This window comes from Seriola dumerili, unplaced genomic scaffold, assembly GCF_002260705.1.
Source record: "Seriola dumerili isolate Sdu_G_001 unplaced genomic scaffold, Sdu_1.0 BDQW01000120.1, whole genome shotgun sequence".
NCBI lineage: Eukaryota > Metazoa > Chordata > Actinopteri > Carangiformes > Carangidae > Seriola > Seriola dumerili.
In genome coordinates, this window is record NW_019174375.1 from 1993305 (window position 1) to 2015718 (window position 22414).

Consider the following 22414-nt stretch of genomic DNA (forward strand, 5'->3'; position numbering starts at 1 on the left):
GTGTTGTGTGGTGATAGAGGCAGTCTTTGCCAAGTCAAATTCCCCCTCAGTCACGACTCTGATAAAGATGGTGTGAGTCACAACCATAGATGCAGACGTACACACACAAAAATGAGCGCAGCACCAAGACTTCATCCTTAATTCAGCAAAAAAAAAAGAAAAAAGATACTCTTTTACAATTGTCTTTTATTTTGGCAGGGAAAAGACACATCTGAATAAAAAAAAAATAATGTTATAGATGTTTTAAACAATTCGGCTATGTAAATAGGGTGGAATAGAATAGAACAAAACTGAAGAATTGTCATTCACAGTCATTCAAATCCAGCTGTGTTAATCAGGATCTGATCAGGATGCCCTAGCCGGCCCTGTGGTGACGTCATCCGGTTTAGGCGGTCACTCAGATTGCCTGTACAGAATACTGGCGCGCGTCCGTGCGCATATGTCTGTGAGTGTGTATGTTTTGTCCTTCAGTGTTGTTGGTGGTGGTGCACACGACCCCTCGGTTGTCTGATTAGATCGTGACACAGCTACACGTTAACGATAACACTAACAACAGCTCTAACGACCGTCATTAAACCGATTGCCGGTGTTGTGTCTGTCTGTCTGTGTGTGTGTGTGTGTGTGTGTGAGTGAGTGTGAGAGAGAGAGAAGGGGGGGGGGCGGGGGAGGGTAAGCACGCTCTCTCTCTCTCTCTCTCTCTCTCTCTCTCGCTCTCTCTCTTCCCCATCACACCGCACAACACCCGTTACAACCGCCACACGCGCTCCACACTCCGCCATCCTGCGTGTGACCCACGGCTGGTTAGCCAACAAGCTAACTAACGTTGCTTCTCACTAACCGGCGCGGCGTTGTCGTTGTGTTTACATTTTGTTTGTTTTTTTTCCCCGTACTGTTATGTGCAGACGTGACTATCGTTGAAATTACGGATTATCTGCACCTCTCCTCGGCTGACCGGGAGCCGCCATGGAATGCCGTGTGCTGTCCATACAGAGCCATGTAGTCCGGGGATATGTGGGCAACAAGAGCGCCTCTTTCCCATTACAGGTAAAAACAACTCACATGCACCCATTATCGGACACCGGGCGGTGAGACACCCGTTCTCGGACACGACCCGGTCTGACGCGCTCGGTTGCCCTTTACCCACCAAATTTGACCGCGACTTTCAATCAACACTAAACCGACTGATGTAAGTGCAGAGTTTTATAATGATACGTGTTAATTAAATCATACAAAGTTCGCGCAATATTTGCTAACGGTAATCGGTCATCCGCCTAAACCGTCGCTGGATGAGTTGATTTGTGGCCGTGGTTAGTTGTATTTTTCCTGCCATTTCAGTGTTAAAGGCCATAAATGATGGTTATTTGAAGACGTGCTGTGAAAAGCCAAAAATAACCGTATAGTAACCCAGATCTCAAGCAATAAACGCGAAGACAGGTGTCGTGCAAAAATATGTCCCCCCCCCACACACACACAAGCACTGAAGGATGTGAAACATGGATGATAAATATGACAGTAGCCGACGTTTTCTTATGTATTTGATGACGTTTTACATTGAGACTCTTCATGAAGGCGGAACTCATCATCTGAGGGATAAATTGTAGCACGTCACCTGTCATTGAGGGTGTCCGATAATGGAGCAGAGTGTTTTATTTTGTGAAGCTTTATTGTCCGTCACGTCAAAACATACATGTGCTGCATAAACTGATGATAAATGCGAACTTGGACGTTATTAATCACTAGTTTGTTGTGTCTGATGATGGAGCTCCTGGTGTTAATCAAATGACCCCTACTTGGATGAGTGGTGGAAATGACATTTACTGATACATGGGGATAGGTTTTCACTCATAGGTCAGTGCAAGTCCTCACTTGGCCTCTCAGTGACGGTATACATTGGCCAGCACGGTTTGCAAAAGCAAGCTAATGATAATCTCAGGGGTCAGAAGAAAATCTGTACCTGTAACTCAGCCTATTAACCAGTCACCACATTGTAGGTCCCTCAAGTTTCTATCATTTGCTCACAGCAGCAGACAGCTGTAATGGTTTGGATGTGTATGGGGACATCTAGATGGACAAATCCATCCTCCTGCAGTTGATAACCTGCAAGTCAGTACTACTAGACTGGCAAATAATCAATACAGCTGTTTCCTGCTTTGAGTTTTCTGATACACTTGCACGGATCTGGGGAAAAGGTTATCATCGATGTTTTCTTCCTTTACTACAGACATAGCAGCTGTACTGGTTTCTGAATGTTGATTATGTTGTCAGAATTCATTAGAATAATTTATCACATGTACATTTTGTTGTGTGTTCTGTGTTACAATGATGATGACAACGCAAACGTGCAGACTACTTTCTCAGTTATCACAATAGTTCAGTTAAAGTGAATCCAGTCTCTTTTGTTTTGTAGATTAATTGTGGTTATTGACTGTCTCGCAGTTTACCCGTGATACTGTTGATGTTTGGCCTTTATGGTTCAACATTAATCAAAATGTATTGCTATTTTAAATACATTTCTATTAAATGAGAAGAGCTACAATAACCACTGATATCTTAGCAAAAGGCCAACCAACATGATAAAGGAAATACATGCCCTGTTATGCTTATTGGTTTAAATCTGTTTTATCTTGATTATAGATTTTAGGTCAGACTGTCCAGCTCTACTGGGCAGGGTGTTTTTATTATTATTACTGTATCATATCTTATTATAATGTTAGTTGTCGGCTAGTGTCTGATAAAAATAAGGACACCTCAGAACTAGCTAGTTTATACAGTACATCAGTAAGCTGGAAAGTGACCATAGGAAGCAGTGATTCTTTACACTATGTTAATGGTTAATCTCATGGTTAATTGTTAAACTCAGTAAAGAAAATGGATGATGAATTTCAGTTTTTCTGTAATTTTAACTCCCACCCTAAACATCTGAAGAAAGGGGAGGGTAGCAGTCATCAGTCAATTAACCTGGATTGTAAAGCACTTGCAGATAAAGAACTGTTGTATGCTGCTTTTGAGTGGCTCAACATGTGTCTTGTTCTTGAGTTTAATAATAGGAACAAATCACTTTGGTATTAAGTCATTATCTACATCAGCAGTTGTAATAAAGCTCTTACCTAAAGGTATAGTTTACAGAGTGCTTTACATAAAGGCATAACTACCAGAACAAGGAGCCAAAAAGAGCAAATGCTTTCAAAACAAGCCATTGATATGATATTATTTGAAAGGACACAGGGGTTATTGGCTCCTCCCGGCCATGAAAATGATAGTCATTTCCTTTTATGATCCCTAATGTTGACAGTAGGATGATACCAGTGATTGCTTTGGAGCTATAATTGCCGAATGATGATGCTGCTGATTGTTATAGTTTAATATTTTTACACGAGCAGTGGTGTGGCAGTGAGTATTGCTATTGTAGGCCTGCGGTATACTGTATGTCCCATCATCCTGGAAGACAGTCACTTGTTGTAAGAAGTGCCGAGTCTATTTTTAGCCTGCAGCGCTCCAGGATGTATTTTGCAGTTATCCTAATGGCTGCTGGGCTTTGATGCATGTCACCAGGGTTCAGTGCTGCCCCTAATGTTGAGCTACTACGCCTGATTAAGGCCTGTTTGTACCAGTCTAATGTTAAAATAATGTTTACCAGTGCAGCTTACTGAAGCTTATTCTAGACACTGATACTAGCCAGTGCATTATACTAAACCTGGGCTCAAGCTGCTTACAGCTTAAACGATGTGGCAGTTTAATTCAGCATCAACATTATTGATGAAAGTAACACTTTATTGATCTTTGGGGGGGGGGGCACAGGTGTTAGAGCAGCACAAGAAACAAACCAGCTACAGTTAAGATACATATCCGTGTTACAATGATTGTGTTTTTAAAATAAATTATAATTTCTAATAGATTATGGCAGCATTTATTATTATTATTGCACATTAGGGCTACACATTATGTCCTTCCAGCATTGTTATCGCAATGTGAGTATGTGCAAGAGTCTCGTCGCAGGACATGCAATGTCAGGTAAGGCAAATTAACTCAAGCATGTCATGCTACAACTTTTTTGCTGCTTGATACAAAAGGAAAACTTGCACGGTTCTCATTTTCCATCTACAATCTGCAAGAGAAGTCTGTCTGATATAACATCGTATAGACTGATTGAAGGGTTCGTGGATACACAGAGTTTATTGCTAGTGAGTGACAAGCAGGCTCAAGTTTAATAGCTGTAAATGAAAAAAACTAAAAAGTAATACCACTTTCACAATCACCAAGTTTAAGGGTGGATGATCTTCCAAAAAATCAATTTCACAATCTTTTTGACACACTGACACGGGCCACAGTCTGAATTGCGATCTTTCTTCCCAATTTTGAAAATGTTTTTAAAAACAAAACAGTAAATTGTCATGTGCGTCAGTGTGTGTAAGTTGTCACTTAGTCTGTTTTATTATGGAGACAGTATTGGTAAAAAAAAAAAAAAAAAAGCCTTGGCAAGTCTTATTACAGGGCACCTGCATGTTATATTACCTAAACAAAATCTTAAATAGTCAGGCATGCAGCTAAATATAGCATTTTAACATTTAAATGAACTATAATGAGTCTTACAGATGCGGTGATATCTTTAGGCGCAGTTCCTCTGGTGAGAAATGAGATGCTAAGAAGGATAATGATGTAAATGATAATGATGCCAGCTTGATTAAGTGTATTTTTACAGTGTAGTAAGTGTATTTGGATGGTGAGTGTTGCAGTCTGTTTATGAATGAGTCCGGACTGATGCTTGTGGACATGAGCAAAAAAGAAAAAAAAAACTGACAGTGTGTTAAATATAGACTTATAAATGGAAAGCCCACAGGTCAGTACAGGAGCTGCTCTCATTTTCAGAGCAATAACCATGATTCAGTTGGCGTTGAAGATGAGGGATAAGATGATGATGGTGATGATGGTGATGATGGTGATGATGTCGTCAGCGAGAGTGTGGGGTATCCCTCTCTCTGTGCTGTCACGATGGAGAATCTCAGGCCTGTCAGGAGGCAGCAGACGACGGTTTGAAGAAGCAGGGCTCAGATTGGCTGCTGCAGGATTCCTCCTAATGACGTCACTGACGATGGAGACAGGCTGCCTTAGAGCCAGACTGGATACATGCAGCTTTCACACAGAAACCAAACTGTAGTGTGAGTGCTGCCTTCTGTCACAATGTAAAACAGGGATTTTTAGCATTTCTTTTTCCTTTTTTTTTTTTTTTTTTTTTAAAGTGAATGCATGGCATCAGTTTTAGTTTGGTTTCCTTCCAAGAACAAACAACTGAAGCCCAACAATCACTCTTTCAAGAGGAAGGACGTTTTGATCAAGATCACACTGCTCAAAAGAAGAACTCAGTACATCATCAGGGGGCGTTTACAGCAGTTCTCAACAGTTTTCATTCAAACACCTAGCAACAAACCTGTGCTACTCTCCGTAGAAGACAGTCGCCAGTATGGCCCTTTGGAGCGAGAGGCACACGTCTCTCTGTATCTACTGTATCTATTGGTTATAGAGTCAGGATTTTGCCCCGAGTTTCGATCATAATGATTTTGATTATCCCCTGACTCTAACGCCTTCAGCAGGTCTATATCTTAAACTTTGCTAAATGAATTGCCATGAAATTTGATGTTGGCATTCATGAATCCCAGATGATGAATTGTAATAGTTTTGGTGATCCCCTGACTTCATTCTAATATCCCCAATGTCTAGTCAAAAATTCGGTTCATCCAGTACTTTGATTTCTTCTTCTTCTTATTATTATTTTGACCAAATAGCCACCGGCTGAACGTCAGTATCTACATATTATCAGTGTGAATATGTTAGCATGCTGACATTAGCATTTAGCAGTACAACCTCAGAGAGCCGCTAGCATGACATTTGACTCTTAGTCTTATTTTTGTTCAAGTCATTTGAAAACATCATGTGCTGTAGTTTGTGATATTGTCGTTTTATCGACTAAATATATTAGAAATATACTCGAGTACAGAGTGGTTGGTTGCAGTGAAAATTCAAATTCAATGTCTTATTTATAGACTCATGCAGGATCAAAAAGACATTTCAATCAAGTAAGAAGTGTTTTACGTGTTTCTTCAAAAAGGCAAAATGTTTACAAATATGTTAATTTCCTCTCCTCCATTTCTGAAGATGCTTGAGTGGAAGCTTTCCAGTCAGCAGTAATGTAAACAGTCTATCTGTGTCAGTGACTTGAGGCTCATGAATAGAGCGATAAAGGATGTGACCTAAATAGCATATTCTTAGCCCCATCTACATCAGAAGGCCGTAAATACTGTTTTACATCAACAGTCAATTTGCTTTCTGCACAGCCAAAGGAACACGCTGTATGAGACAGGTTGTTCCTATGTCAAAGTCTCCTGTTTCTAAAACTGTCGACTGCATTTTATTCAGGCCTCTGGAACAGCAACTAGAAAAATCTTTTATAAAATATTTAATAGGCTGCCAACAGACATTAAAAATAAGCATTCTTCAAATGCATTACCTCTAATCTTTTGTCCACACCATTTATATCAGTGTATAGTACAACACAAAGCAATTAAACAGCAATGATAATCATTTCCTTTGCTAAAATGTCCCTGAGTACGACCTTTGACCTCCTAACAGAGGAGGATTTTCCCGTCGCATATCAAGAAAAAAATCACAAAGATTAGAAGTAGTAAGTACAATATCATCATTCACAGTTCTATACAATACGACACAAATACAGCATGTCACCTTTCAGAAAACATATGCAGCATTTGAGAATGTAGCAGCAGCATCGACAAATTATTCCAAGGTCACAGTTAATATCACTTCCTGTCCCCTCTGAATAGCACATTCTTATATCTGGAAGTTACAGTCAATTGAAAAGAACAAAGAACTCATTCACTCTGCCTCCTTCCTGCTTTCGCCCAATTAAATAAAGTCCTTCAGATGACAATTGGCTGCACATGTGGATGAGTCATGTGTCTTTCTCTGGTAGTTTTTTTTTTTTTTTTAAATATCTGTAAGAAAGACGGAGAAGGGGGGAGGACACCGGGAGTCGTTGTTTTTGTAACTGTTCCAGCTCCGTGCAGATTTCAGCTGAAGTTAAACTGAGATGATGTTTTTTTTATCTCCACTCACAGATCACAGCTTGAGTTCAACACTTTTTTTTTCCCCTTTAACAGTTAGAGTCCCAGATACATCTTTACATGTTGCAGTCATGACTGTGATGATATAGAAAAAATGTCACATACACACAATATTTCACCAAATGTGTTTATTCATATTCATGTAATGTGATGATATTTTAATGATGGTTAATGACATGGATGGATTACCATAGAGGCCTGCGAGGCACAGACCCAGGGGCGGAGATTTCAGGGGACCTTTGGGCCAGAGCTTTAGTTGAACTAACTGTTATTATTTCTTGTCATAGAGCTCAGTTGAAAGACACAAAACAAGCAGAATGAGATGCAATGCAACTAAGAAGAGATGCAAAATGACCGTAAAGCGATACAAAACTACCACGAAGAGACAGAAACAACCAAAAAGAGATTTAAAACTACCAAAGATAGAGTCAAAATGACAGCAAAGAGACACAAAACAGCTACCGAACAATAAAACAATCGCAAACACACACACACACAAAACAACCAAAAAATTTACATAAAATGACCACAAATATGCACAAAACTGAATCACAATATGACACACGACTACCCTAGAAAGAAACATTTAGTAGCTGAGTGTCCACTTACTTTTGAAGCCTTGTAATTTGGGCACAGTGTTAAAAGGACTACATCTCCCACACAGTTCTCTGAGTATTGATGGAAACCCACTGAAATTAAAGATGAGACATGGCACATTAATGTCATATCCATTAGTTTATTTTATGTTGAATGTGCTGAAGCATAGTGCTAATACTTAAGGACTGTGCTGCGGTTGTTATACACTTTGCATACTGTGTGTGCAGGAGTGTGATGTATTTATACGACTACAATTAAAATACAGTTGATGAGTACAGCTGTTAATCCTAATCTCTCCTGACAACTGAACTGTCTCTCTGTCTCCAGGTTTTAGGGTTTGAGGTGGACTCCATTAACTCTGTCCAGTTCTCCAACCATACAGGTAAGGCTGATGAAATAACACATTTCTTTGGAAGCGTGTGTCTGTGTGTGTGTGTGTGTGTGTGTGCATGTTTTATTTAGTGTGTGTGGGTGTGTATGAGTCAGTCAGTGCCTCTGGTGTCGTGATGAGGTGTTAGCGAGCATTAGAGAGACGGTTGTTGTCGAGGCAGCCGTGGCCGCGTTGAGGCTGACGAGTCAACAGCTGAGTGAGTCAAGTTTTGGGGAGGTCAGTAACCTCGTTCTCTGACACCGGAGCAGCTCTCAAACACAGAAATAGCTGTGGGGCGCAAACTCCATTCACATTTTATATGGGCTCTCTCTCTCTCTCTCTCTCTCTCAGTCTTTGGACATCTCAGGTGCTTTCACCTATTTATTGTTTTGCACTCGTCCCTAAAGTAAAGTAACTTGATTGTAACATTTTGGCCAAAATGTTGAAAAATACATTATAGTATCTCAGTGAGTATTGATCTATAATCTATAAGAACTATGTTCATGAACAAAGAAACCTCACTCAGATAGTTGAGGTCAACATTTTTATTTAGATATATATCCAGAAATGCTCATTTTCTTCTGTTGTCCTGTTTTCTGTCAGAGTTAACAAAATATTTCTGTAACACAATCGTCTGCCACATGACATGAGTCCGCTACACAAGCTTACAGAACAAGCCTCCTTGTGTTTATTGTTAATTATCACAATAACATTCAACAAAAACTATTGTCATATTTTATATTGCATGATTTATGCAGTTCAGGTGTTGCTTGAAGAAATATGTGTATTGACCAGATGAAGGTTGTGTAATGCATTTCTTAAAGTTCAGAGTCTGAGTGAGTGCTGTATATTAAATAATGAGAATAATAAAGTTTATTTATAACGTATGACAGTTATCAAGCAACTGCAATTACCTGATTTTGAAAAAAAATACAAACTAGGATTTATGATGCAACTTGTCACTGATTGGCCCAGCGGGGCGTCTGCATCATCACGTGTCACATTTACTCGTAATATTTTGATCTAATTGCCAGTCCCATGAATGAATGATTGTGCTCTGTCCTCCCCTGTCTTGCACTGACGGGTGGTCTCAGCTCGTGTTATTCACGCACACTGAACTTGAAGCGTGAATCAGCTGAGCCCTGTGAAAACAAACACATCTGCTCAGCTGTTGCTTGTTGTCTTCACAGTGGATACAAGCAGTGTCCAGACTCAGAAATCCTCCCAGCATCAGCACATTAAGACAAAGTTTGGATTCTTTTTTTTTTTTTGTGGCTGGTGGATTATTTGATAAGCCACTTAGAAATCATATCCTGTTAAATAGTTTTTGGCTGATTAGTAAAAGCTAGTTTCTTGCTACCATAAATAAGAATATTGACAATAACACCCTCTTATACACACAGTATTTAGTTAATAATGCCAATGGCTGCTCTGTTTGGGAAACTAGTAAACTGTGGTATATAGACATTTCTTTGATTCTGTTCTTTTCCCCATTGTTTTTTTACATGGTGCAGACTGGGTGATGTTGACCCCCTCTTGTCTAGTTTTTCATTTGGTCTAGTTTGAGAATACAGGTAATCATAACCTACTCTATATAATTACCCCTGACTCGGTTGCATTCAGCTTCAAGCTGGAAAAGGTCAGCAAGCTGTTTAATATCTGAGTGATAATGGAGGTTCTACGCTGATGTGCAGGCTGCTTGAAAGCAGCCAGGTTAGACGATGGTCTTGGCATTTCGTTGTTATTAACATGGATGACGTTGAGTTTAAAAATAGTGAAAGTAATATTTTCTTTTGTTGCAGACAGAGGGCAAGTATAACGGTGTTGTATAAGTGTAGGATAAGTGTCACTGTGTGAGTGAGAGGCATCAGATGCAGAGATGAATGAAATGCTGTAATTTACATTTCAGCCATTTGGGAATGTTGTAGTCTGGATTCATCCGAATATTTATGATACGAGGTTTCACTGACCAGGTTTCTCTACAGACATGATTGATTAGTACAAAACTCAACAGTGACTTGTCTTCATTTACAGGAAGCTGGTTATTCAGCTTCCACATGCTTGTTTGAGTTCACTCAAAACACACACACCTTTCAGGTCTTCTTTCAGAGTGCAAACAAATTGTAGAGACTTTATGTTTGACAAGGACTCAAAACTTTGCTTTATTACATTTAAAAGATAATAACAAAGAGGACAAAAACATTGTCTTAATAGAATGAGTTTGACTGATGGACAGTGTGCGGGACAAGGGAGGAGTTTTGGATGCTACACTACACTTCTTCAAAAAGCACCTCCAAGTCTTAGTGACTGATGCAGAGGATCCAAAAATTCTTGACGTGAAAAGAAAAGCAGAGTCTTTCTAAATGTCATTAAGAAAACCAGAATTGTACAGTGTTGCGAGTCCCACTTTTATTTTCTATCCAACAGAAAATAGTAAAAACCAGTTGTAGGAGGCAGCAGAACTTTTCACTGATGAGTATCTCAAAACTTCTGCAAACAAGGTAAAGCTGTTACTGTAAGTGTGGGACTGGTCCTTTTAATTAAAAAAAAGCCCTTGTGTGTAGCTTCTCTGGCATCAGGCTTTTTTATTTTCTAGCCTCTTAATGAGGTGTTTGTGTTCCCTGTGTGAGTTGTTGCCACTTTTTAACTGTGCTTACCCCTTTCTATTTTTTATTTATTTCATAACGTTTGCAAAAGGTTGAATTCTGTCTGCGTACAGGATCTTCTTTATTTGCAGGTGATTCATGTCCCAGTGTTAGTTTACTTAGGTTTGGTGTTCTTGTTAGTACTCCTGTCATCAGTTGAAGATGGTAGGATAAGGAGAAGCTTTTTGTTTGTTTTGTAGGACACTCACTGGCTGGAGAGCCCTCGTCACTGCTTCTCAAAATACAGTTCACGGACATAAGAGCCATTTTGGTGATTTTTGTGTTGAGGCTTCAGACCAAAAACAATTCATGTTAAAAATTGCAAAGAGATGCTTTGGTAGGTGTGTGTTGCTTTTGCTACTGGAGAGATGATGACGTACTATCCAGGAAGGCTACTGTGAGTGACAGACCCGTGAGTTTGAAGACTTATCCGAGGCCAAAACACTTTGCATTTTATATAATCTCCAAGTAAACTGTAAAATCACTGCAGCACCTCGCCCAGATGTTGTTGCGATTGCTTTGAAGCGAACGTTTAACCAGGTACAACATTTTGCCAGAGCCCTCTGCATCAGTACACCCACAGTCCCATTTAAATGAATTAAGAGGTTGTGTTTTTCTTGCTGTGCTTTTGCCTGTCGCATCAGAGCCTAGATGGGATCCCTGTCAGCTTCCAGCAAAATCTAAGTTCTCTTTAAATCTTTAGGACCCAAGGACTAGACCAGAGAACATGTAAGAATCATTATTATTGCCCCGTGTGCTGAGTAGCCTGTGGGATCAGCTGAGGACAATGGCAAAAAAAATCCTCTCATCTGTAGTGCAAATTGTGTTTGTTTGAGTGACATTAACATAAAAATGCCAGAGACTGCAGTGCTGGTTTAATCAGATCTTGTGTATTGGAAATTAACATTTGCAATTCCTTCGAGGAGAGTGCTTAATTTGGTGTGGCATATTGAAGAAGACGCTTGAATCTGAGAGGGAGAGGGATGGCTGGTGAGAGGGACAGAGAAGGTGAATAGAGAGATGGAGACAGGACAAAAATGAATCGGAGAGATAGACAGCGGATGATAGAGAGAAAGAGGGAGGGAGAGGAGAGAGAGCGATGGGACGCAGCAGTAAACAGCAGCAGGCGCTGTGAATTGCGACAGCAGCGAATGATGACGACAGAAGCAGCTCTTATCTGTAGGCCTGCCTTCATTCTCTCACACACACACACACATACACACACACTCACGCAGCTCTCTGACTGCTCATCTCTTTTTCTTAGCCCCTTTGGCTTTCTCCCGGCTTGTTGCTTAGCAACCAGAACCCCCCCACCACCACGTGACCTGGCTGTGACTCACCTGGAGCTGCGACATCATCGGCCTGCAGCAAACATGTCATACGCAGACAGACGTGCACTAACGCATGCTTACATTGGCATTCACGTCACATATATATACATCCACATCAGTACATGTGGTACCAAACACTAATACACACTACACACACACAATACACCCCTCCGCACACAATATAGGTGTAATCGTTAGTAGAGGGGGCCTGTGACCCCCCCCCACCCCCCCATCCCTGTCTGACCAGATACTATGGCTGCAGGCTGCACTAAGACCTGCTGCTCGATGTGTGTGTGTGTGTGTGTGTGTGTGTGTGTGTGTGTGTGTGTGTGTGTGCGCACGCGTGTGTATTTCTTGCATCTTTTTGAGTTCTTGGCCCTGGTCTTGAAATGTGGCTCAGCATATCCAGGTTATCATGCTGTTAACAGGCTAAAATTATCTTGTTAATTCTCATCCAGTTAATTTGATTAAACACGGTTTGGGGATTGATTTGTTTATTCTGGATGAAGTTATCTGGAATAATAGCGGCCTCTTATTTTGAAAGAACAGTTTTCTTTGGTCTGAGCCGTAGTGCAAGATGTTTTCTTTTTTTCTTTTTGTTTTTGTGCATAGTTCATTGAAGTTCACTCTACTCAGTTTCAGGCAGAAGTCACGTGATGCTTTGAGTCACGCTGGCAGAGAGGAGTCCAAACAACATCGATTCCAGTTTCTGCAACTGACCAAGAAAAATTGAGTGTTTAGAGTTCGCATTGGAGCTTTTTGTTGTGATTTATCTTCATACCAGTGAGAAACACGTGGAAACAGCTGGATATGAGTGTCAGTTCAGACCACTCATCCGCCTGTTTTACTGCGCATATGACAAAAAAGGCTCTTGAATCTTAATAATACTGTATTATTATTGTGTAGTTAATAGCACAACATATTTTATAATCACATCATATATTTAATATGCACAATAGTTGCAAACATGCTCGGTGTAAATAGTTGTTGAATTTTGATATTAGGTATAAAACTGAAAGTTTAATCAGGTTAGTGGAAAAGTACTTGAAGCGATACAGGAGCACAAGAGTTGGCGTGTGTGTGTTAACATCTATAGGGGCTGTTAGTGTGCACATTATGTGTGTGTGTGTCTATTTTTGTTCATGTGGCAGTAGAATAGAAAATGGATTGCGAAGTATGGGAGCCAAACGCAATAACAGCTCTCTTCTCCTCCCAACAGGTTATTCCCATTGGAAAGGCCAGGTGTTGACAGCAGACGAGCTCCATGTTCTTTATGAGGGAATCAAACTGAACAACGTGCACCACTATGACTATGTTTTAACAGGTGGATATCCAATATCCGATGTCCTTTACTCATCACTTCTGCACTGCTTGAATTACAACATCTGTAACTGAAAGACTTGATCATGTGTCTGCAGCTATTTCCCTTCAGTCTCATCATTTCTTTTACATGTTTTTGTCACACCAAACTTGAACCTAGATCACAGTGAAAATCTTGAGGATCTAATATTGAAATAAATGAAATTTTTGTAACTAAACTAAACTACTTTGCTTTAAGTTGCACTTGACTGAAATGTGTGACCACTGACTAATCAGTAAACAGGACATTTTCACAAGTTACTGCAGCTTCAGTATTTTTTAAATGAGCCTGGCTAATAATGCACATAATGAATATAACTTTCATGTGTGTGTGTGTGTGTGTGTGTGTGTTTGTGTGTTGTGTTGTGTTCAGGGTATACCAGAGACACATCCTTCTTGGAGATGGTGGTGGACATTGTTCAGGAGTTAAAGAGAGCCAACCCCAACCTGGTGTATGGTAAGTGTTCAGCCCATAAAACAACAGAACAGTATGAGAAAAATACAAATCATAAGTGGAGCGTGAATTATTTTTCTGCACACATAAGTTCCTTCTGGCCAAAATTCTGATTTTAATTGTATCACTCAAGCTTTTGATTGGAGGAGAGCTGTAGCTCACAGGTCTTCAATGCATTGTTTATTATTACTGTGGCCTGCAGCTAGCTTCGGGACTTTTTTTTTTTTCCTAAAGGTTAATTAATGCAGTTTGGGTAATGTGTAGTTTTTGTTGCATCAGTGGAAATGTAATGTGGTTGCACCAACAGTGGGGACCCTGCAAAGTCTAAAAGCTGTAGCTTATATTTACTTTTAACACATTCAAGCCTTATTCAGATTTGCCTTACTTGCTGTTACCACTAATGTTTCTGAAAAATGTTGTTGTTGCCAAGTCGGGTGATAATTCTCCCCACTGACATGGAGCATAGTCATGATACATTATTAATATGTAGAATAGTCATTAGTGGCTCTTTAATATGAGTAAACTGATGAAACATAAGATTATGTGAGCCAGTGACACAAAATTCAATCTGAACAGGACTGAATTAAGAGTTGACTATATTTGAAACCTAACTTAAGCGATTACACAGTAAATAAAGTCATTAGTTGATCCAGCTTCATGTATCTTGATGCTGATCTCCGGAGAAGTTCTCGCTGTGGACAAACTCGCAGGACGTCTCTCTCCTTCTAGCCAGGAGGATTTTCATCTCGTGTTTCACCAAATCAGTTTCACTCAAGTCAAGGCTGTTGCAGCTTGGCCTGCAGACACTGTGTTAGTGGATATAGTGAAGACCTACTGCCACTGTTCAAAATAATAAGCAACCAGAGGGTGACATGCATAATGTGTTTGTTAAGCATTTTTTTGTTGTGTACAAAAAGTGCTGTGATACGATATAGTGCTGAGTGTCTAGAAGACGTTGCCAGATGTTCTCACACTGCTCAGTATCTGTGACGTTACAGACATTGCAGCTGTCCTGTGATAAAAGGTTGTAATTTACCTCCTTGTTGGTCCCAGTTGCGTCTCATATTCTTTTAGATTCATTACGGAGAGAGTGATAGGATAGTATTAACAGAGGAAGAGAGCAGGAGTTTTCTTATCAAAAAAAGTAAAAGGCGCTCTGTCTGTGACTGTGTTGCACTCTGGCCTGAAGATCAAACCTTAATACTGTCCTGAACTGTGTCCATAACAAGTATTACACCTTTCAAGTACTAAAACATGGCACCATATGCTTCTTCTTTTGCCTTGTTTACTTGATTTTTAGTCAGTTATTTTCTGATTTAAACAATAATTCTGTTAATTTTATACTGAACTTAGAAAAAGTAAGTAAGTTACTGTAGAACAGTATAGAAATTGTATTTATTGTTTTATTCAAGTGAATGGTGGTGTTGTTCAGCATCTGCTCGATTGTAAATAACTACCTGTTTGGCACCATGTTCACCATGTTAACTCTATAAGGTGATAATAAGTCGGTGCTCTGGCCAACAATCAGTTTAAACCTAAAGAGCCACTCGCAGTCGCCTTGTTTTTAAAGAGAATGTGGTGATGGAGGTTTTTCTGTCTGTCTCTTCACATGCTGCCTTCAGTGTGTTTACATCCCCAAATCCAGTTTCATGCCTCCTATCACTGCAGTGTTTATGTAATGTGATGATTTCTGGAGCTGTGCGGGTCTGTGCTGAGTGTCTGACTCTTGATTGTGTTTTTGTCATTGCAGTATGTGACCCCGTCCTGGGTGATCACGGATCTATGGTGAGGCCACTGGCAGTTTTATTCTGTTTTTGTGTATCTCTGTTGTTATTAGAGAGATTTTTTAAGTTTCAAGTTTTCTTTGTGCCTTTAAAGTGTGTGGGAGTGCTTTAGTGTTTATCCCTGTGTGTGTTTCTATCTGTATACATATATATATGTGTGTGTGTGTGTGTGTGTGTGTTGTGGGGGTGTATTACAAGGCTCATTTCTCAGTGACAGATGGATAATTGCAATCCAAATGAAGCACATATACACAGTGACCGTGTGTGTGTGTGTGTGTGTGTGTGTTGTGTATGTATTACATTGTGCAGACGTGCATTTTTCAGGGATTAAGATCATTTTCTGTCAGTTGGTGCTCATAATTTAAAACTATGAAAACAAAGATCAAAGAAAAGCTGTGAATTAACTGAGCGTGTCGTTCTTCCTCAGAGCTCTGTTTGTGAGCTCTCATGATGTTGTGTGACTCTAACCTTTGTCTCGTTCCACAGTATGTTCCTCAGAATCTTTACCCGGTCTATAAGAACAAGGTGGTTCCTGTTGCTGACATTATTACTCCTAACCAGTTTGAGGCTGAGTGAGTACAAGTGTTTTACTTTTTCATGCTTGCAAATGCACATACTTTTAAATTCTTTTAAATCTAACGTGACATTTCTTTAAATTACCGACACCTCATTGAGTTTGTAACTGTAGCAGAGTATTAGCGCAAACCTTCTTTATGTAATGCCACTCACGTTGTTATCTAATACCTCCATTTTGTGGAATTAACAGAAAAAAACGCTTCAGCTCCGCTCACTTTAACCTTGTTTAGTTGTTTTTGAGATACAGTTTTACCCCTTACTTTATAAACAAAGTGAAGCTGTATGACTCCTGTATTAAAAGAAATGGTCAAAGCTGAGATGCTTTGTGTTCTGTGGCTGCACAGTTACATCCAATGGGAATGCAGCAGATGCATAAATACACATTTCTACAGAACTTAGCCTCATATATTTGGTATCCATGGAAACGTTGGGATCTTAACTAACATTTTAAATAAAGTTCAGAGGATTTCAGCAATGCTTGACCAAGATGGACCTATTGTACCGGTGCAGTGGAGTTTGATCTCAGTGTCTCTGGTATAAGTTCTGGAGATAACAGTATCTGTTGTTTCCCCTGTGGAGAAACAGGCAGATAAAAAGGTGTTTTCCATATTTTTTTTTTGCCTGCATTAACTAAATGGCTGCATGTATGAAAAACAGTAACATTAAACCACAGTCTAAGAGATTTCTGTCTCAGCTCAGCTCCAGCTTCACTGTCAAGTTGCTCCCTCTAGTGGTGTTTCAGTCTTCAGTCAGAATAAAGGGTTGTTTTTTTTTCTGGACTTCAACGGCTGACTTTACATTGTGGATTTTTCTTGTTCTGTCTGTCTGTTTAATAACTTCATTCTCGCTGTTTCCTTTTCAGTGCTATTGACTTACTGCTTGTTTGCTTGTGTTTTAGATTATTGACAGGGAAAAACATCAGCACAGAGAAAGACGCTGTAGAGGTAAAAGATCAAGTATTATCTCATTCTTCTTTCCTTTCCTGCATAGTTTCTTCGTTTACAGAATAAGCTGTTGTTTAGCACCTTACATAGCTTTATTTATTTATTTTTGCTTTATACACTTCCTGCTGACTACATACATGCCTCAGTATCTCACTCACTGACTGTCTGTAGGTAATGGACCTTCTCCATGCTATGGGCCCAGACACAGTGGTCATCACCTCCTCTGATCTGCCCTCCAGACTGGGAGACCGCTTCCTGGTGTCGCTGGGCAGCCAGCGACATGGTAGGTGATGTTTGAAACTGAATGCTGTATGTGTGTGTGCGTGTGTGTGTGTTTGCTTTAGGAGTTCAGAGTTTGACATTAATAAACCGTTTAACTTGTTGTGTCTCTGTTGTGCTGTTCAGTTCGTCCAGACGGCAGCAGGACAACACAGAGAGTTCGAATAGAAGTTCCCAAAGTGGACGCCGTCTTCGTAGGAACCGGAGATTTGTTTGCTGCTATGCTGCTAGCGTGGACACACCACCACCCTAATGACCTAAAGGTACAAACACCCAAGTGGCCAAAGGACAAGGACACACATAAATCACATATATCCCAATAGCAATTTACTCTTCTCCCTCTCTCTCTCTCTCTCAGACGGCCTGTGAGAAGACTTTTTCAGTGATGCACCATGTTATCCAGAGGACCATATCTTATGCTCACGGTAAGAAAAGTAGGTCTTGTTTTCAATCCCTTGCTCAAAGCTTTGACTGGCTTGAGTTTATGTTTACATCAGAAAATACTTGTGTAGAAGTAATTGAACGAATAGTGGTTAAATGCTCAGAATGACATGTAAAGACACAGTAGATTAGCTGCATGTGAGCTGCAGTTTTCAGTATAATGCAGTGACATAATGGGCACTCTACACAGAAAGCCTGTTCTGATGTCCATCACTTATCTGTCTCATGGGGACAGGTATGTTTCCATTTGATAAATAACATCCCACACAGTGGTTTACATCTGCAGATCTCAGCTGCTGCTGCTGTTCCTGTCATTAGCTATAGGTTGTGTAGTTTTGGTTGGCGCTGCAGCTGGCAAGACAACAGCTGGCTGAGCCTAGTTTAGGGAGCTTTGCATCACTTGCCATAGTGTGTCTAATTTTACATTTAAAAAAATGCATAAAATTAATGTTCATCTTTATTCATCTCTGCATTTCTATCTGCCCCCAACCCCCCACCCCTCTCTCCCTCAGAGTTAGCAGGTCCTGGTCGGAGGCCCAGTCCGCCCCAGCTGGAGCTGAGGATGGTTCAAAGTAAAGCTGACATAGAGGACCCTGCTATAGTTACGGAGGCCACAGTCATATCCTAACATTACCGACCCATAAGACTCATACTAACCATGTCCTCTTCACCCGTAAATCTCTCAAATCCTGTATCTCGGTAAATCTCTCATCACTGTAAACCTTGATTGTCATTTCCAAACTTCAACACCTCATCATCCAGACTCCTCAAACCCCTTAGTATTGTAACCCCTTTAGTCCTTTTACCCTAAAACCCTCTACCCCTTTAACTCCTGTAACTCCTACGCCCCTTGACCCTCACCCTGTTTTGGAACCAGAGCCATGGATAGACAGAAGGTTTGGTCTGGTTGGACTGTGGCGGCCTCTTGCTGCCTCTTCTCTGACAGGCTATGTGAGTGGAATGCACGGCTGCTTTATGGAAAGCTGTAGGCTTTAAAAAAAACAAAACAAAAAAAGAGTGTTGTAGGGATGATTGGACAGTTATAAAAAAAAAAAAAAGACCCTGAAAAGTCCAGTCATTACCGATTGTTTTGGAGATGTATTCAGATGTGGGCAAAGGCGATGCCATATTTATTACAGGAAAGTTGGAGTAGACCCTGAAGTACTACTAGGACTGTAGTTATTACTCCAGGGTGTTGTTATTAAACTCTTTAGTGGGGAGTGGAAAGTTGGGAGTGAATACAGAAACTGTGAACAGGGAGCAAGAATAAAGAAACTAACTGAGAGGAGGAGATGCTGTCAGGAGTATTTTTACCCACTGTGAATTCACATTTAAAAATATGAACAGGCACTTGCTGTATTAATACTTGTAACAAACCTGGGTAACTTCCTCGTTTACTTAACAACAACAACACATGGTTGTGTTCTGGCTTTGTTTGCAAAGAAAATTTGTCGTGAGGTTCTAACGCAGTGGGAATGATTTGTAGTTGCATTTGGAAACAAAAAACTCTGCAACATGTTTTTATTCAAAAGTGATAGAAAGTAAAACTCCAGCTACTGAATGTTACTGTTTCTTAAAACTCCAAAAACTCTACCTCTAAATTAGTAGATATGAACTTGCCTACTTTATTGCTCTATTACTGCCACTCAACTCACATACTCTCTTTATTTTTGACAGTGTTGCACTCTGGCGATGGTCCTCCACACCAGTTGCCAGGTAACAAGATTGCATCGGTGGTACTGTAAAACTGTAATAATCAAACACTGTTTATCTATGGCTCTACCCACCACTGTTTTGACCCCCTCCCCGTCTTACAGCAGTGATGTAATGGTGACCAAGTCTAACCCCCCGAGACCCCTTGACAATAATAACAAAGGAAAAAAAAAAACGCACAATGTATAGTTGATGTATAGATGTTGTACTATAACTGTATTGGACCATCTGTATGATATCTTCTATCTGATCTGTCTCTTGGACCATTGTGTTGATGCTACTGTACTATAGACCACACGCACTACAATATCACCCAAACCAGAGACATCTGGGATGGTTCTGGCACTGTGGGAGGCTCCAGTGGCTCCAGTCGTTGTAACTTGTTAGTAATAGGTAACTGTCTAATAGTCATAGTAAATGGTTGAACCTCCTTCATCTCAACATAAAGAAACATGGGCAACCTAAGCTGTGTGAGCTGTCCCTGGCCGATTTCACGTACGTTAGACCAATCAGAAATCGGCTACCTCGGTGCCAGAACCAACCCGCATCATGCCGGGCGGTTCCCGGCCCAGCTCTGGCCCAGAACCCTATATCTGAGAGTTGTGCCACTGAATTTACTGGAGGCCTCAAGAAGTCGTAAAAGGAGACTCTCCGCGTCAGAGCAGGAGACTTCCCCCACGTCCAGTAGCAGCTCTGCAAATGTTTGTTGTAGAAAATGTATTTTCGGTTCACTTCACACTCCTCTGTGGTCACAGTAACAGAAATGATGCCAGCAGGTCGAGTTTCAATACCAAGAGTTACATTTTTAAATTAAATATAAGATTAAGGATCTACAATACTGTCAGCGTAAACTGATGCCTATTTGAAATGACTGTTTGCAGCTTGAATACTACTATTATTATACTGTCAAAGCACATGCTGTTTGTGAACTAACCTCTCCAGTTAGATCAGCAGATGTTTTTAATACTGCAACGAAAGTTTTGATTTCAGAAAATCAAACATTACACACAGCACTCACTGTTCAACAGACAGGGCCATCCTGATCAAATCCACAATCTGGTTTCCTCATAGCTAACTAGCCACTAAACTAGCTAACTTCCTGCCTTCAAGCAGTCGTGTTGTCTTCCCCATCGTTACCAGCTGTTTTGATACTGCACAGTCAATAAAAACACTTCAGTTATGCGAAGAAATGATGCCGGACAGAGGAATCTTATGGTTGAATGAATAATTCTAAATGGCCATCATATTCTGAGTTTCACAGTGGAGTGTGACAGGACAGAGGTGAAGAGAACATGACATGCGACAGTGGTAATGAGCCGGTTTCAGACCAATGATGTTGCGAGAACTTGGCATGTGCCTTAGCCCGCTGAGCTACCAGGGCACCACAGGAAATGAGATTTTAATGAGAATTTTTTAACATTTTTAAGTTACCTCCCAATCCTTTTCCCCCCTCGTTGCTTCCTGATTTGAATGTTCAGTAATCTTTTAACAGCAGGAAACAGTTTCAGCTAACTTTGCTTGGCAACAACATACAGTTTTGGAAACCAAATAACTGGAGGCTTTAAAAAAAAGAAAGAAAGAAAACAAAAGAAAAGAAAAAGAAAAATCCAGATGCCATCAGTGTCCCACCTGAGCTGGATGTAAGGTTCTGGGCAGGCCAGTGTAATTCTGTACTGCTGTTGTTTCTCTATGGACTGTACTGTGATACTGCCTTAGGAACCTAACATCATAACACCACAATACTGCTCACTGAGGGAGAGGTGGACAGGGAGGAGGAGGGGGTGGGAAGGAAACATGAGATGTCTTAAATGTAGGTCTTTGTGACTGCACATTTCTGTTCTGCAGTGTGGCTGAAATGAGGAGGAAATGAGATCGCATATGTTTAGAGTTTCTGTTTGAATCTATAAAATATGTTTTTAGGGCTGCAAGTAAGGATTTTTTTCATTATTGATATAAAATGGTTTGATTATTCTTTCAATTAACCAATTAATTGTTTGGTTAATAAATTGACAGAAAAATGACAAAAATAATTTCCTTCAAATTTTTTCTTTTTCCAACTAACAATTCAAAACCCAAAGATATTCAATTATATAAAACAGTAAAAAGCAGCACTTTTGAGAAGCAGGCTCAGCAATTTTGCTTGATAAATGACTTAATTAGAATTAATCAAAATTATCTGTAAATTTTCTCTAATTGCTTTAGTTTGTTTTCTGCATTTTAACTGTATAAAGGTCAACTGGAAACACCTCTTGGACTTATGTTGAGAAAAAAATGCAGTCTCATTCATAAAATTGTAATAGTTAATATTGATTTTTGTACTAGTACAGTTATATTGTGCCACTGTAGCACTGATTGTCATATCAATAACAGACTGCCGTGTCTGTGCGCTTGGTACTATGGTGCACTATCCAATCCTCTGCTTCCTGCTAACAAACCAGTCAGCCGTATTATTGGGTCAAAATGTGTCAACCTGTGTCCGTGTGTGTCGTGTGTGAGCGAGTGTATGTACATGTGTATATATAAATGTCCTTTATGGTCACAGGGTTTTGTGTGTATGTGTGTGCATGTGAAATGAAAGAGGAAATCCCTGAGAAGTAAAACTAACAGATGGAGGATGAGGGAGGAGGAGGGTTGAAGGAAAAACAAAATCAAACAAAACAAAACAAAAAAAAGACAGGCATAGTGTTCATGAGGAGGGGAGGTGAGGTACGTTCAAGAGGACAATCATTCTGTGATGTTACGCGGTGTTGCACCACTCCCTTTTCCCCTATCTGCTAAAAAAAATAGA

At 40.2% G+C, this 22414-nt stretch overlaps 1 protein-coding gene across 1 annotated transcript; it reads left to right on the forward strand.

The window, feature by feature from the left end:
• Window positions 1-778: 778 nt before the first annotated feature.
• On the forward strand, window positions 779-21657 carry LOC111223893 (pyridoxal kinase-like). Its single transcript, XM_022748191.1, has 11 exons — window positions 779-1044; window positions 8058-8112; window positions 13296-13400; window positions 13809-13892; window positions 15640-15674; window positions 16160-16245; window positions 17148-17193; window positions 17365-17476; window positions 17599-17735; window positions 17831-17897; window positions 18426-21657. Exons 1-11 carry the CDS (start codon window positions 964-966, stop codon window positions 18539-18541), a joined length of 924 nt encoding a protein of 307 aa, XP_022603912.1. The 5' UTR covers window positions 779-963; the 3' UTR covers window positions 18542-21657.
• Window positions 21658-22414: the final 757 nt, after the last annotated feature.